General features: G+C 52.2%; 1 protein-coding gene across 1 annotated transcript in view; it reads left to right on the forward strand.

Moving 5' to 3' along the window:
- Nucleotides 1-250: 250 nt before the first annotated feature.
- The window catches only part of SLC6A6 (solute carrier family 6 member 6), an 87,838-nt gene continuing 73,977 nt past the window's right edge, over nucleotides 251-14,111 (forward strand). Inside the window, 1 exon segment of the mRNA XM_064362064.1 lies at nucleotides 251-505. Within this exon segment, the coding sequence (XP_064218134.1) occupies nucleotides 252-505 (254 nt within the window). The 5' untranslated portion in view covers nucleotide 251.

Below are 14,111 nucleotides of genomic sequence, written 5' to 3' on the forward strand. Positions count from 1 at the left end.
TCTTCCGCTGGCAGCAGGAGCCCAGGGCAGGCTGCCACACCTGGCAACAAGCGCCCGCCGCGCGGCATGAGGGTGTGCGCGCGCGCTCGGCGAACCCGGTTCTTTGTGTGTCCGAGTCCATGCGCGCGTGAGTGTGTGCGTGTGTGTGTGCGCGCGCGCGCGTGTCCGCACTTGGGGCGGGGCTGGACGCCCAGGCCCCGCCCCGGCCCCGCCCCCGGCCCGGCAGAGCTGGTATTTTTCCACCCAGCAGGATGGGTGATGCTGAGAGCTGCCTGCTCAGACAACAGACACGCGAGGTCAGGAAGAAGCCGCTTATAAATTACCGCTTCCTTCGCGCCGCCGCCAGCGCCGAGCCCCGAGGACCGCGAGCCCAGAGGCCGAGCCGCGCCGAGAGGGAGTGCGGAGCGTTCACCCCGCGGGCCAGAGAGCGAGCGGGCAGACAGACCCCAGCCGGCGGAACCCGGCGCAGCCGAGTGGAGCGCGGGCGGCGCCGCAGCCACCCCAGGTACCTGAGGGACCGGGAGCCAGGCGCGGAGCCGGCGCTGCCCGCCGTCTGCAGCCCCTCCCCATCCCGGCGTCGCCGCAGTCCCGGCCTCCTCCCCTCCGCGTGCCCCCATCCGGCGCCCCTTTCACCACCGCGGAAGGGACAGAGGGTCGCCTGCTCAGTCCCCCTGGCGGGGCTGTTATTGTTTCCTTGGCGAAAGGGCTCCGGCTCCTGGTGCGGGCGGCAGGTGTGTGTGTGTGTGTGCGCGTGTGTTTTGTGTGTGGTATGTCTGTGTGTCTGTCTCCGTCTGGATGCCTACATGTGCCTCTGTGTCTCTATGTCTGTGTGTTTCTGAGGGTGGCTGTTTCACCGTGTCCCCAGCAGCGTGCACATGTGTGTCCCGGTGCATGTCTGCTGTTCTCTGTGTGCTGGACTGTGTGTGTGTGTGTGTGTGTGTGTGTGTGTGTGTGTGTGAGAGAGAGAGAGAGAGAGAGATACCTGAGTGTGCTGTCTTTGGATGTGTGCTCTTGTGTGTCCCCGTTTGTGTCTGCGTGAATCTGTGTATGGGGGGCTGAGTCTTCCAGGCCCTGGCTGTGTGCACGTGCATGTCCCTGAGTGTGGTTGTGTCTCCAGGTCCCTGGTTGTGGGCACTTATGTGTCCTAGGCTGTACCCAAGAGGGTATCCCCAGTACCTAGAGGGTCAAATGGCCAGAGCTGGTTCTCCAGGTCAGGCGCTGAGGAGAGGTGATAGGGCAGCATGGCTCCATAGGTGCTGCCCAGGTGGTGTGCAGGTGGCAGTGCCAGTGCCCAGCAGTCCTGAGTGGTGGGACCAAGGCCCAGAGGGACAGCCAGGGGGTAGCAGACAGCCGGCAGGGCCAGAAGAACACTTCCTCCTCCAGACTGTTTCCCTTTCTTCTGTGGGTTCCTCTTTTAAGCAGGAGATCCTCGTCCCCCTCCCACTAGGGAAGCCACACAGAGAGAATTCCAGGGACCTCCTCCTACAGCCCCAAAGCTTCAGCCTGGACTGGAGAGGAGACCTGTAGGCGGCTCTCCCAGGCAGGGAGGTGTGTGCCGGGCAGGGCCACTGGCCTGGCTATTTCGGTCACTGCTGGGCCTTTGCCAGATCCCGGCCTCCCTAAGACCAGCCCCAAATGCTTGGGAGGCAGCCTGGGCCCCCATTTCCTGCCTGGGGAAATAAATCAGCTCAGTAACTGCCCAGACACTTGAATGGAGGGTCTTCGGGCTGAGGTTTAGTGGCGCGTGGCTCCATTTGGACCTCAATAAATTGGCTCCTGCTTTGGCACAGCTGACATTCAAATAAATGTTACCGAGGAGATCTTTTTAAAATTTCTTTGTAATTTTTTGTTGGCTACAAGGAAAGGGATCTTGTCCAGAGTCTCCTAGCCAGAAGGAGTTTATTTTTATGAGAGAGAGAACGGGTGAGTGCTTAGCAACCACCTGCCTCCCTCTCGACCAGGGAGTCACCCAGGGAGTGTGGGGTGGGCATGAGGTGGTGGGGGGAGGAATTTCATTAAGATGGTTTTGGAGAGATGTTGGAGAGGGCCTGGCACGGCTAAGAACCCCCAGTAGGGTGGGATTGGTAGAATGGTGGGAGGTGTTAGGCCTGGCTCAGCCCCCAGTTGACCTTGGGTAACCTTTTTTTGGCCTCAGTTTCCTTACCTGTAAAATGGGTGGGGAAGACTGGTTATAGAGCAAACCAAGGACCAGAGGTAGGAGCTTGTCCCCAGGGAACTGATTTAAGTCCTATGCTGTGTTTTAATGGGTGAGTGACCTTGGTTGATTCCGTTGGTTTCTTTGAGCCTCGGCTTGGCTGTCTGGGCAGCAAGGACGCCAGTGCCGGCCTCACTACGTCCTTGAGGGGATTGAGGGAAATGGTAAGCTGCAAAGCCGGCCTCAGCTGTAAAGGGGATTGAGGTCCTTGTGGTAAGCTGTAAAGCCGGCCTCGGCTGTAGAACTGCTGATTAGAGGGTGTCACGAGGTCCTGGGTCACTGTGGTGTATGGCAAGGGCCAAGGTGCATTCTGGAGCCTTTGTCCTCTAGGGACACCCTTGTACTAACCCATGTCTCAGCTGCAATCATCCTCCCCCACCTCATTCTCGTCACCTCAACTTGTGGTGATTGGGCCACATCTGCTTTGCAGAGTCTGGAGGCCTGGTGAGCAGTACCCATTTTACAGATGGACAGACTGAGAGCCACCTAAGAGGCTTTGCCTTGAGTAGACAAAATTCAGTTTCAAAAGGCTTTCCCTAGCTCAGCTGTGAGTTTTGGCCCCATGGGGCTTTGGTCACTGATATCCTGGGGAGTTGAAATTGAACTGGGGCCTGGGGAAAATGAGGGACAAAGGTGCCCCAGTCCTCAGCAGGAGAGTGAGCATAGGGGACCCATTTGCACCTTGCCTCTGTCCCTAGTTGCTCATTCTCCCTTCTTTGTGCCTTCCCCCAAGCCCTGCAACCCATCCTGCTGCAGGGGTCAGCTCTCCACGAGGCAGTCCAGGCTCTGGGGACTGTGTTTTCTAACCTGAACTCGTCCGCCTGTCAGTTTGTCAAAGGATTTGAGAGCTGTACTTCTGAAAGTCTTTCCAAAGGTCCTGAATGATAAGACACTTGTGAGTCATTGAACACATTCCCGTATATAGAAAAGAGCTGAGAAATAAATTATAAGGGCTCCCCGAATGCAGCTCAACTGCAGCCGGGGGGGTCTGCCTAGGAATTGGGGTTGGCATGGAATCCCAGGGCCACCCTGGCAGGTAGATGCCGATCCCCCACTTCTGCAGAAGGTCATGAGCAAGTCAGATTCTTTGGGGCTGCATCTCACTTTCCTATGTTTGCCAGCTTGGCCAGAGCGGTCGTTTGAATTTATGGGTTGTGGGGAGGAGCTGTAGATCTGCAAATGCCTAGGGAAGTCTTCAAGTGAGAACGAGAGCTCTTTTTTAATGTGCCTCATTTAGTTGGTTAATAGACCTTGGTTAAGGTCAGCTCTAGGCCGGCACTGGGTTCAGGGCAGAGTGTTGGCTTTCTAGGAGCTCCTGTCCCAGAGATAGAAGCATGTGGTAGCTGCAGTGGCCATTACCACCCATGGGGTACAATGAAGAAGACCCAAGGAGCGGCTGAGTGTGCAGTGAGGGTGGGGTAGTAGGCAGGAGGCACTTTTGCTTCTTAGAGGACGCAATCTCGGAGTTGCCATTGTCTGTGGGTAGAGAAACAGGATGGGCTGTCATTCTCAACAGGGGGCAGAGCAGCTACAAGGGCACCATGGCGTAAAATAACCAAGCATGTTTGTAGAACAGGTTCCTTGCGTCCTGGCTGGAGAGAGGAATAGGAGCCAGATGGTGGGGGGTCTTTTTATTTTTTATATATAAAAATAGAGACAGGGTCTTACTAAGTTGCCCAGACTGGTCTTAAACTCCTGGGCTCAGGCAATCTCCTCGCCTTTCAGCCTCCCAAAGTGTTGATTATAGGTGTGAGCCACTGTGCCCAGCCGGAGGGCCTTGAATGTTGGGTAAGTGGGCTTGGGCTTTCTCCTGAGGGCAGCAGGTGGAGAAATAGGATCATACTGAGTTTAGGGATAGTGAGGGAGAAGCCAGTCAAGCCTGGAGCCCAGGAGACCCCTGATGGTAAGTGAAGAACGGAGCTGGGGTCCTGGAGACTGAGAGCCACCAAGCCAGTATCAGGAAGGGCACAAAGCATTTTCTGTACCAGTGAGTCTTGCCCTGAGCTCTTTCTGTAAACATGATGGTGAAGGCCTGAACATGCCATTTAACAGGTACACAGGCCATTAACTTGCTGGCTTTGACCTCCCTGAAGCATACAGCTCTAGTGTCTCTAGGTGAGTTATGCCTGTCCTGGACGGGGCTGAGGAGTTTCCCTTCCCGCCTCACCTGGTCAGAGGCTTCATTTGGAAACCTGGGCAGAGGCTGCTGCCAAGGGTGGGAGTTAGAGGTATGAGAGGGAAAGCAGAGAGACTGAGGAATTGTTGTTCTGTTTCTAAAGCTGTAGCTTGCCATGGCCAACCAACTTTCTCTTGGAAAAAATCAACATACAAATAATAAACCATTTAAAACAAAAGAGTGGGGAGGGAATGGTGAGGGAGGCAGGTGGGCTGCCCTAACTGTGGTCAAGCCTCAGAATTGCCTGGGATACTTAAAAACAAACAAACAAACAAACACATTCAGACTTCCAGGCCCAGCCTGGACATACTGAATCAGAACCCCCAGGTGGTGTGGAGCCTAGGAATCTGTATTTTTAAAGTTTTTCTTGTGAATTTTTAAGACAGAGTCTCACTTTGTTGCCAAGACTGGAGTGCAGTGGTGCAATCACAGTTCACTGCAGCCTTGATCTCCTGGGCCTAAGCAATCCCCCCACCTCAGCCTCCCATGTAGCTGAGACTACACCTCCAGGCTAATTTTTGTATTTTTTGTACAGATGAGGTTTCACCATGTTTGCCTGGGCTGGTCTCGAACTCCTGGGCTCAAGCGATCCTCTCACTTCAGATGATTTTTTAAAAATATTTTTAAATTAAGGTATGATTTACATGCAGTAATATGCAAAGATTCTGTTATGGTTTGATGAGTTTTGACAAATGTATACACCTGTGTAACCACCACCCAAATCAAGATATAGAACATTTCCAGCACCTCAGATACTTTCTCGGTTTTTTTTTCTTTTCTTCTTCGTTTTTCTTTGAGACAGAGTCTTACTCTGTCTTCCAGGCTGAAGTGCAGTGGCACAATCTCTGCTCACTTCAGCCTCGACCTCCCCCGGCTCACATGATCCTCCTACCTCCTCAGGCTCAGGTGATCCTGCCACCACAGCTTCCCAAGTAGCTGGGACTACAGGCACATGCCATCACACCTAGCTAGTTTCTTCTGGATTTCTTGTACGGGCAGGGTTTTGTTGTGTTGCCAGGCTGGTGTCAAACTCCTAGGCTTAAGCGATCCACCCATGTGGGCCTCCCAGAGTGCTGGGATTACAGGCATACACCACCATGCCAGGCTCACTTTCCAATTTCTGTCACCATAAATTAGTTTTGCCAAGTCTAAATCCTCATATAAATGGACTTGTGTAGTATATACTCTTTTGTGTCCATTTTTTTCTGCCTGACGTTGCTGGGATCCATCTGTGCTGTTGAGTATATCAGTAATTGATTTTTTTTTTTTTTAATTGCTGAGTAGTCTCCCATTGTATGGATGTTCCACAATGTGTTCATCCATCCTGGGTTTTTTTTTTTTAACTATTTTTATTTTTATTTTTTGAGACGGAGTCGGACTCTGTTGCCCAGGCTGGAGTGCAGTGGTATAATCTCTGCTCACTGCAGCCTCCACCCGCTGAGTTCAAGCAATTCTCCTGCCTCAGCTGCCTGAGTAGCTGGGATTGCAGCCGCCTGCCACCGCACCTGGCCAATTTTTGTATTTTTAGTGGAAACAGGGTTTCACCATCTTGGCCAGGCTGGTCTTGAACTTCTGACCTTGTGATTCACCTGCCTTGGCCTCTCAAAGTTCTGGGATTACAGGCGTGAGTCACCGCGCCTGGCCTGATCCATCCTGTTGATGGACATTTGGGTTGTTTCCAATTGGTGGGGGCTATTGCTAATAAAACTTCTATCTGCTTTTAGGTACAAGTCTTTTTGTGGTCATATATTTTCCTTTCTCCAAGACTAGAGCTGCTGGGTTGTAAGGTAGACATATGTTAACTTTTTGAGAAACTGCTAAAGCATTCACTTTTAATTACAAAAGTAATATACCTCAAGCAATACAAAACTGCAGAAACTAAAAAGTGATCCTTTCAGATCATTTAAAAAAATGTACAAACTGATCTTCAGTCTGTCCACCTGCCTGACTGTCTATCATATCTCTTTCTTGTTTTTTTGAGAAGGAGTCTCGCTCTGTTGCCCAGGGTGGAGTGCAGTGTCGTGACCTCGCCTCAGCTCACTGCAACCTCTGCCTCCTGTGTTCAAGCAATTCTCCTGCCTCAGCCTCCCAAGTAGCTGGGACTACTGGCATGCACCACTATGCATGGCTAATTTTTGTATTTTTATTAGAGACATGGTTTTACCATGTTGACCAGGCTGGTCTCTAACTCCTGACCTCAAGTGATTCACCTGCCTCGGCCTCCTCCCAAATGCTGGACAGCCTATCATATCTCTCTCTTTTTTTTTTTTTGAGACGGAGTTTTGCTCTTGTTGCCCAAGCTGGAGTGCAATGGTATGATCTCGGCTCACTGCAACCTCTGCCTCCCGGGTTCAAGCAATTCTCCTGCCTCAGCCTCCCGAGTAGCTGGGATTACAGGTATGCGCCAATACGCCCAGCTAATTTTGTGTTTTTAGTAGAGACGAGGTTTCTCCATGTTGGTTAGACTGGTCTTGAACTCCCAACCTCAGGTGATCCGCCCGCCTCAGCCTCCCAAAGTGCTGGGATCATAGGCGTGAGCCACCTCACCCAGCTCATATCTCTTTCTTAATATAAGGTTATACATTTCCCTCCGCATACAGCTTAAACTATATCCCACAGGTGTCCACGTGGACATAGACTCCTTTTTGTTACTTACTGGATCAGTTTTCACTTGAGTTTTGATTTCCTCTTCGATCCAGGCATTCTTCGGGATCTGTTTAGAAGCTAGCTGTGGTTTGGTTTTGTTTTTAACAAAAATGGCATGATACTGTTCTTGGTTCTGCCACTTGGTCTATTCCAACAGCAGGCCATGTGGACTGCAGCACATCAGAACGCATGGATTTGCCAAGCCATTCCGAACAGCCAGCCTGCATTTGGGAGCCACTGACTTCGCATTTCCTGTCTGATTACCCCCAGTGCTGTCAGCTCAGTAAATGAAACACCCCACCCAGGACTTGCCCGGGAGGGTGCAGAGGAGCTGACCGAGCCCATTCAGCATTCTGAGAAGGGAAGGAACTCATATTTATTGAGCATCCACAGTGCTTCCCCCTTGCTGTTTCAGAGATGAGTTCATCAGAAAAGTGGTTGGCCCCAGCTCACTCAGCTAGGAACGAGAGGAAGGAGTGCTGGACCCAGAGTCCACCTGATGGCTCAGCACATCCTTATCCCACTGGCTGCACTGCAAACATTTATGAGTGCCTACTGTGTGCCAGGCACAGGGCCAGGGCCAAGAGGGCAGGGAGAAATAAACAGCCCCTGTGCTCAAGGAGGGAGGGTAGATCTGTATCGGGAGGAGGTTAATGAACAATCTAAGATGGTTTATGCCAAGGGCAGGCCAAGGTGGTGAAACCCTATCTCTACTAAAAATACAAAAATTAGCTGGGCACGGTGGTGGGCGCCTGTAATCCCACCTACTTAGGAGGCCTAGGCAGGAGAATCACTTGAATCTGGGAGGCGGAGGTTGCAGTGGGCAGAGATTGCGCCACTGCACTCCAGCCTGGGTGACAAAGGAGACGTAGACTCAAAAACAAACAAAAAGGAGCCATTGTTCATAGATGTGGCTCCCCTGCTCCCCGCTTCCAGCCATACCCACCATTCCCACCATTCGTTGCTTCTGTGAAACACCCCTTGGCAGGGAAGGATTTAAGGACAGTGTTAATGCCTCTGCCTTAAACCTTTTATGATATTGTTCATGACTCTCAGATCCTGGTTTTGTCACAACTCATGGGAAAGGGAGGTGGGAGGGCAAAGCTCTATCAATCGCAAAGATTCCTTATGGTTTGGCTGCTCAGAGACACCCCCAGAACCCAGGATGGGGTTCCTGGAAAGCTCAGGAAGGAGCGTGGAGCCTAACACATGACGAGCAGCTCTGGCCGCTGTGTGGACTAGAACGTGGCAGGTAGGGAGAGGGCTGGTGGTCGCCAGGAGAAGGGTTGGGCTGGCAGTGGAAGTCTTCCTCCCTCAGTAGGTATCCGAGCAGTCCTGGGCTGGAAGGCAGAGGGCCGAGCCCTCAGAGTTCTGCTCATGTTGGGTCCTTCCTGACCTGGAGGCTCAGGACCACATCTCTGCGTGCTCCCTCCTCATGCTGGGATGCCCTGAGAAGCCCTTCCTTTCAGGACTTTTCTTTGCACATAAGTGCCAAGTGACTCCCTGCCATGTTCCAGTGGAAAGTCCTTAACCCGAGGCTGCTGGTTGTTTGGTTGGAGGGGAGGAGTATGGCTGGCCAGCGATTTCAGCAGTGTCATGCTTCGTGGGTGAAGGGTGCCGGAAGGGGGAGGTCCTAAGGGACCCGCCCTCTTGCCCCACGGCTAGTCAGCACTGTGAGGGAAGACTCAGGTCATGATCTCAAGGACATTCATTCCTTCAGAGATGACACCTGGTGTCTCCTCTGCAGGTGGACATCACACCAGCCCAAGACAACAGCCTCTTCACTAGCCTCTGTGCCTCCTAGGGACCTCTCTGTGCCATCCGGGGACCAGCTCTCTGCATGCCACTCTCTTGCTCAAAAGCCTTCAGTGGCTCCCTAGTGCTTTGTGAAATCAAGTCCAACCTCCTTAGCCTGGCATTGGAGGCCCTTCGCGATCTGGCTCTTGGCCAGTGTTCACGCTCACCTACCGCAGCTTCTTTCCTCTGTTTGTAGTCCAGCTGGTTTCTGCTCCTCGCTAGCCCGAAGCGTCAGTCTCTCTCGGCCCTGCCCATGCTGGTCCCTCAGCCTGCAAGGCCCTCCCTCTCATCTAAAGGGCGAGCTTGGAGCTGCCAGCTCTAGGAAGCATTCCTTGAACCTCTTAACAGTGCCTGGCACGTAGTAAGCACTCAACAAAGATGACGTGAGTTAAAGTGGACTTCAGCTTGCCCTGCTCTGAGCGCTGTGGTCCTTTCCTCTGGCCTGAGCTCAGACCTTTATGGTCTTACCTTATACCCATGCACCTGACTGGGGACACATCAAGGGGAGGGACGGATGCTCCAGCATTTAGCATAGGGGTCTGGCACACAGTGGGTGCTCAACATACAAATCAAGATAGCCTGATTCCTACTCTGAAATGAGAACCTATGGTGAACATCTGGGTGGCTGCAGGCTTGGAAATTACATTCACCCGTCACCATCCATCCATCTAACAAATACTTGTTCCAGGCCCTGTCCTAGGCCCTGTCCTAGGCCCTGGGGATGTGGCTGGTGAACAAGACAGACCAATCTGTACCCTCATGGAGCTGTCTGTCTGGCAGGGCTGTGGATGTCAAACAAAAAATTACACATGCATAGCTAATGCCCTTTTAAAATCAAAGACCCTGCATCTGGCACTGCAACACAAGGCTTAGAACGCCCTTGGCCTCTGACTTGCTCTGTGACCTAAGTGAGTCCTTTCTCCTCTCTGGTCCTGTAAGGGGTGGCCCAGATTTTGTATTTAAGGGAAATACCTTCTGAATAAAGAGAGAAAAGACCATTCTATCCATGTGGAAGCGCGTGTCACGACATGGGGTGCTGTCCCTGCAGGACTCCTTTAAGGATGCAGTCGTCCTCTTGGTGGCTTTTTAAGATGTCCCAGCCTTGGCTCTGAAAGGTGTCCTGATTTGGGGACAGGAGTTCTAGAGTTACTCTGAGCAGAACTGTAGCAACAGGCTTTTAGTAAAGAACACTGTCTTGAGGAACAATAATGTGGATTCTGCTTCTACCATTAGTAGAAGAATATCAATTAGAACAGACTTTTAAAAAAAGAAAAGCAAAATCTTATCCGGGTGCGGTGGCTCATGCCTGTAATCCCAATACTTTGGGAGACCAAAGCAGGTGGATTGCTTGAGCTCAGGAGTTTGAGACCAGCCTGGGCAACATGGCAAAACCCCATCTCTACAAAAAATATAAAAATTAGCTGGGTGTGGTGGCATGCACCTGTAGTCGCAGCTACTTGGGAGGCTGAGCCTGGTAGGCAGAGGTTGCACTCAGCTGAGATGATACCACTGCACTCCAGTCTGGGTGACAACAATGAGTCAGCACGCCTAGGTGGGGTCAGGGGCCCTGAATTTCTAACCAACTCCCAGGTGCTGTGGACAGTGCTGGTCTGGTGATCACTCTGAGTCAAGGAGATAAACAGTGCTGTTGGGTGCCTCCTGTGCATTTAAAACCAGACCCTATGTTTCCTGAACATCCTCTCCTTGATCCTCACCGAAGACGCCATTATTCTCATTTTGAATACCTGAGGCCCAGCTGAGGGCAGGTAACTTGCCCAAGGTCACACAGCTGGGAGCCTGCCGGCGTTCGCGCTGGGCCAGTGCCACCTTGGAAAGGATGCTGTTGGGGAAGCCTTTTACTACTGAAAAGCGTCCTTGCTCCAAAAGCCGCAGGAGGCTTTTCAAGACAGCCAAGTCGGATGTAAATCAGGGGAGAGCCCAGGGCCAGCCAGACTGCTGACAGCGGGGCGGCCTGGGTCACCGTGTCCGGACAAGGCCCACAGCGGGATTTGGAGCTGGCGTGCTGCCTGGGAGTGGGGGAGCCGTCAGGGATGCTCTGGGTGCCTGAAAGACCAGCCTGGAGATTGCTGGAGCCTAAAGAGGCACCTTAGCCTCTTACATCCTCCCCCATTATTTAGATACATTCTAGGGAAGACGACTGGCTGGAAGGAGCAGCAATGGGATTGCATGAACTGGGACCTGCTGCTTCTGTTGTTTAAAGACTGGCTCATCCCTGCAGCCACGCGGGCATTCTCCATAATCACGGTCTGCTTTGAGGACAGAGAGGGCATGGTCTCCTGCTGGCTGGGGCTTTATTTTCACAGTGAGCTATCTTCAGCAACTGGGAAACTTAGAACATATAGTGAGTCTGAGTCCTCAAATGCTGCCCCTGGCCCAGCACTATGGGTATCACCTGGGAGCCGGCAGAATGCAGAACCTCAGGCCTCACCCAAGACCTGCTCAGTTAGACCTCAGGGGTGGGGCCCGGCAATCTGGATTTTCAAGAGCCCTCCAGGCAATTCTGCTTTGTGTTTAACTTAGAGAAGGGCTGATGACCTCTCTGGCTGTGTGCCTGGGGGCGGGGTGGGGCTGGGAGGGAGGGTCAGGCCTAACCCTTGCCTGTGATAACTAGAGTGACAGGGGCTGCGGCAACCTCAGGTGTTCTGTCATCCACATCCTTCCTCTTTTTATGTGGTGGGGGGAGTGTGTCAGAGACATACATAAAATTATGCAGCAAGTTCAAGGCAGGGTATAGGTCTGGATTCTTATATTGCAAATGGCAGAAATCAGTTCAAACTGACCATTTTTATTTTATTTTATTTTTTCTGAGATGCATTCTCACTCTGTCTCCCAGGCATGAGCCATCACACCCAGCCCAAACTGGCTTTAAAAATAAAAAAGAACATTTACTGACTCTTTTAACATAAAAGCCCAGGGCCATACTTCAGCCCGAGTTGGGATCCAGGTGCTGAAATCTGTCTTTGGGACTCAGTTTCTTTCTCTCATTTCCCGGCTCTGTGTCGGTCTATGCCTGCTTCATTCTCCATGGGTGCCCTAGCTGCTCATCAGCGTGGTGCAGCAACCCCCCTGCCCCACCAGTGTAGCCATCCCAACCAAGAAAGAGCCTTCTTTTTCCCCAGTATTTTTAGCAAAAGTCCGAATCACCTCCCTTTTTGACCAGGCTGATCAAGTGCCTATCGCTGAGCCAATCATGACAGCCCCCTTCTGATTGACTAGGGCTGGCTCACATGCCCACCTAGGAGGAGGAGATAGAGTCAGCCCATCTAGACCCCATGGGCCAAAAGCAGACCTGTGTGGGCCTCCCAGTGGAACAGGTTTAGGCTGTCCCCAGAAGGGCCATGGGTACCAGCAGGCTAGATATATGGACTTTAGTGCTATTCTCTTTTTTTTTTCTTTTAAGAGACAGGGTCTCTGTCACCTGGCTGGAGTGCAGAGGTATGATCACTGCTCACTGCAGCCTCAACCTTCTGGGCTCAAGCAATCCTCCCACATCAGCCTCCCAAGTAGGTAGGACTACAGCCATGTGCCAGCATACTCAGCTAATTTTTAAATTTTATTTTTTTGTAGACAGGTCTCCCTACGTTGCCCAGGCTGGTCTTGAACTTTTGGGCTCATGATCCTCCTGCCTCAGCCTCCTGAAGTGCTGGGATTACAGGCATGAGCACACCTGGCCTTTAGTGCAAGTCTTATCCTCCTCTCTGAACTGGGCTGGTCTCGTGTAATTGGTAAGGTTTTGCCCCAAACAGAATTATGCTCTCCTTCCTCTGGTTCTCTTAACATTGTGCTTTAAATAGGCTGCCTTCATCTTTCACTTTATCCCACTTCCCTGTATATGGTCTAGGATAGGAAGGTACACATTGCTACTTCCACCACTCAAACCCATGGCAGACATTACTAATCCACCCAGCCTCACAGAGCCCAGAATGGAGCTGTGATGGCCTCTGTGTCATGTGCCCAGCCTCTAGCCCATGGTTCCAGGGTTTATGAGCTCAGAGACCTTGGCTGAGTTGTCCACTGCTGAGTTTCATGTGCCCAGTGCAGTGCCCAGTACAGTAGGTGCACCGTAAGTTGTTGACTGACTGTTCCTACCTCACAGTATCTTGGACTCAGTTGGCGCCAGTGTGAGCCTGTTGAATGTGAAGGCCCTAATGAAACAATGAGGTCATCTAATTTGGGGGACAGGGAGCTCTGGAGCCTGCTGGACTGGCATTTACTGACACTGGCAAGTGTGCCTCTGGGTCTGGGAAAGAGACTGCCAGGGCTGGGCTGCAGCTACAGCAAGGAAAGGGGTCCTGGAGGCCTCTGCCTGCTCTTCCAGACCCACTCTCTCACACCCTCTCCCCCAGAGACACCCCTGCCCATCTCTGCTAATCCCAGTTTAACAGTTCATTGAAAAGATGAGAAGAAACCATTTCCTGACTTTGTGCACTTAGATTCCAGGAATCCAGGAGAGCCTTCCAGCCTCAGGGCAAGGAGCCTTGCTGGTAGGAGGAGGTGATCTGCCCCCAATTGCCTATTTCCCAAACTGAGCTTCTACTGAAAAAAACAACAGAACCAAAAAAAAAAGTCTTCTGGGTTAGGCACTTCTGGGACTGCTTGGCTCAGCAAAGCTCAGCAGATTTCCTGGGCACAGTGATTCTTACCTCTGAACTGGTTGGTGAGGACCACATTCCCCAAGGATCTTCTCCAAGGCCCCTTGCTCTGGCCCTGCTATGCTCATGTGCCCCTCAAGAATAGTCAGGCCACGTGACTGAGCTGGTGGGGCACTCAGGAGTGTGGGCTTTCTCTGGCTGGGGCTGTGGAGCAGCTTACCCATTTGCAGCTGAAATCTGTCCCCCTCTGACCAAGGGTAACATGCTGGTTCTTGTTGCTGACTGAGTTTTGGGGACCCGGCATTCGGGAGAGGGGCATGTGTGAGTGAAAGTGCATGTGTGTCCCATGTGGGTCTGTGTGTGGCTGTGAATGTGTGTGGCTGGCACAGGCAAGTGTGTGTGGGGCTGGGAGTCTGCATATGATTACACATGTGTCTGAGTGTGTCTGTGTGTGAGCATGTGTTGGCACATGTGAGTCTGTGTGTATGAGCCTCAGCGTCCTGGCCTTCCATATGGGTTGGTGAGCCCCTCCCCAGCACACGTTTGGTGGTTACAAGTGGATGGAAGAGCTGGGCGCGGTGGCTCACGCCTGTAATCCCAGCACTTTAGGAGGCCAAGGCAGGAGGATCACGAGGTCAGGAGTTCAAGACCAGCCTGGCGAACA

The sequence above is a fragment of the Aotus nancymaae genome, unplaced genomic scaffold, assembly GCF_030222135.1.
Source record: "Aotus nancymaae isolate 86718 unplaced genomic scaffold, 86718_ANA_hifiasm-v0.15.2.pri h1tg000046l, whole genome shotgun sequence".
Classification (NCBI taxonomy): Eukaryota; Metazoa; Chordata; class Mammalia; order Primates; family Aotidae; genus Aotus; species Aotus nancymaae.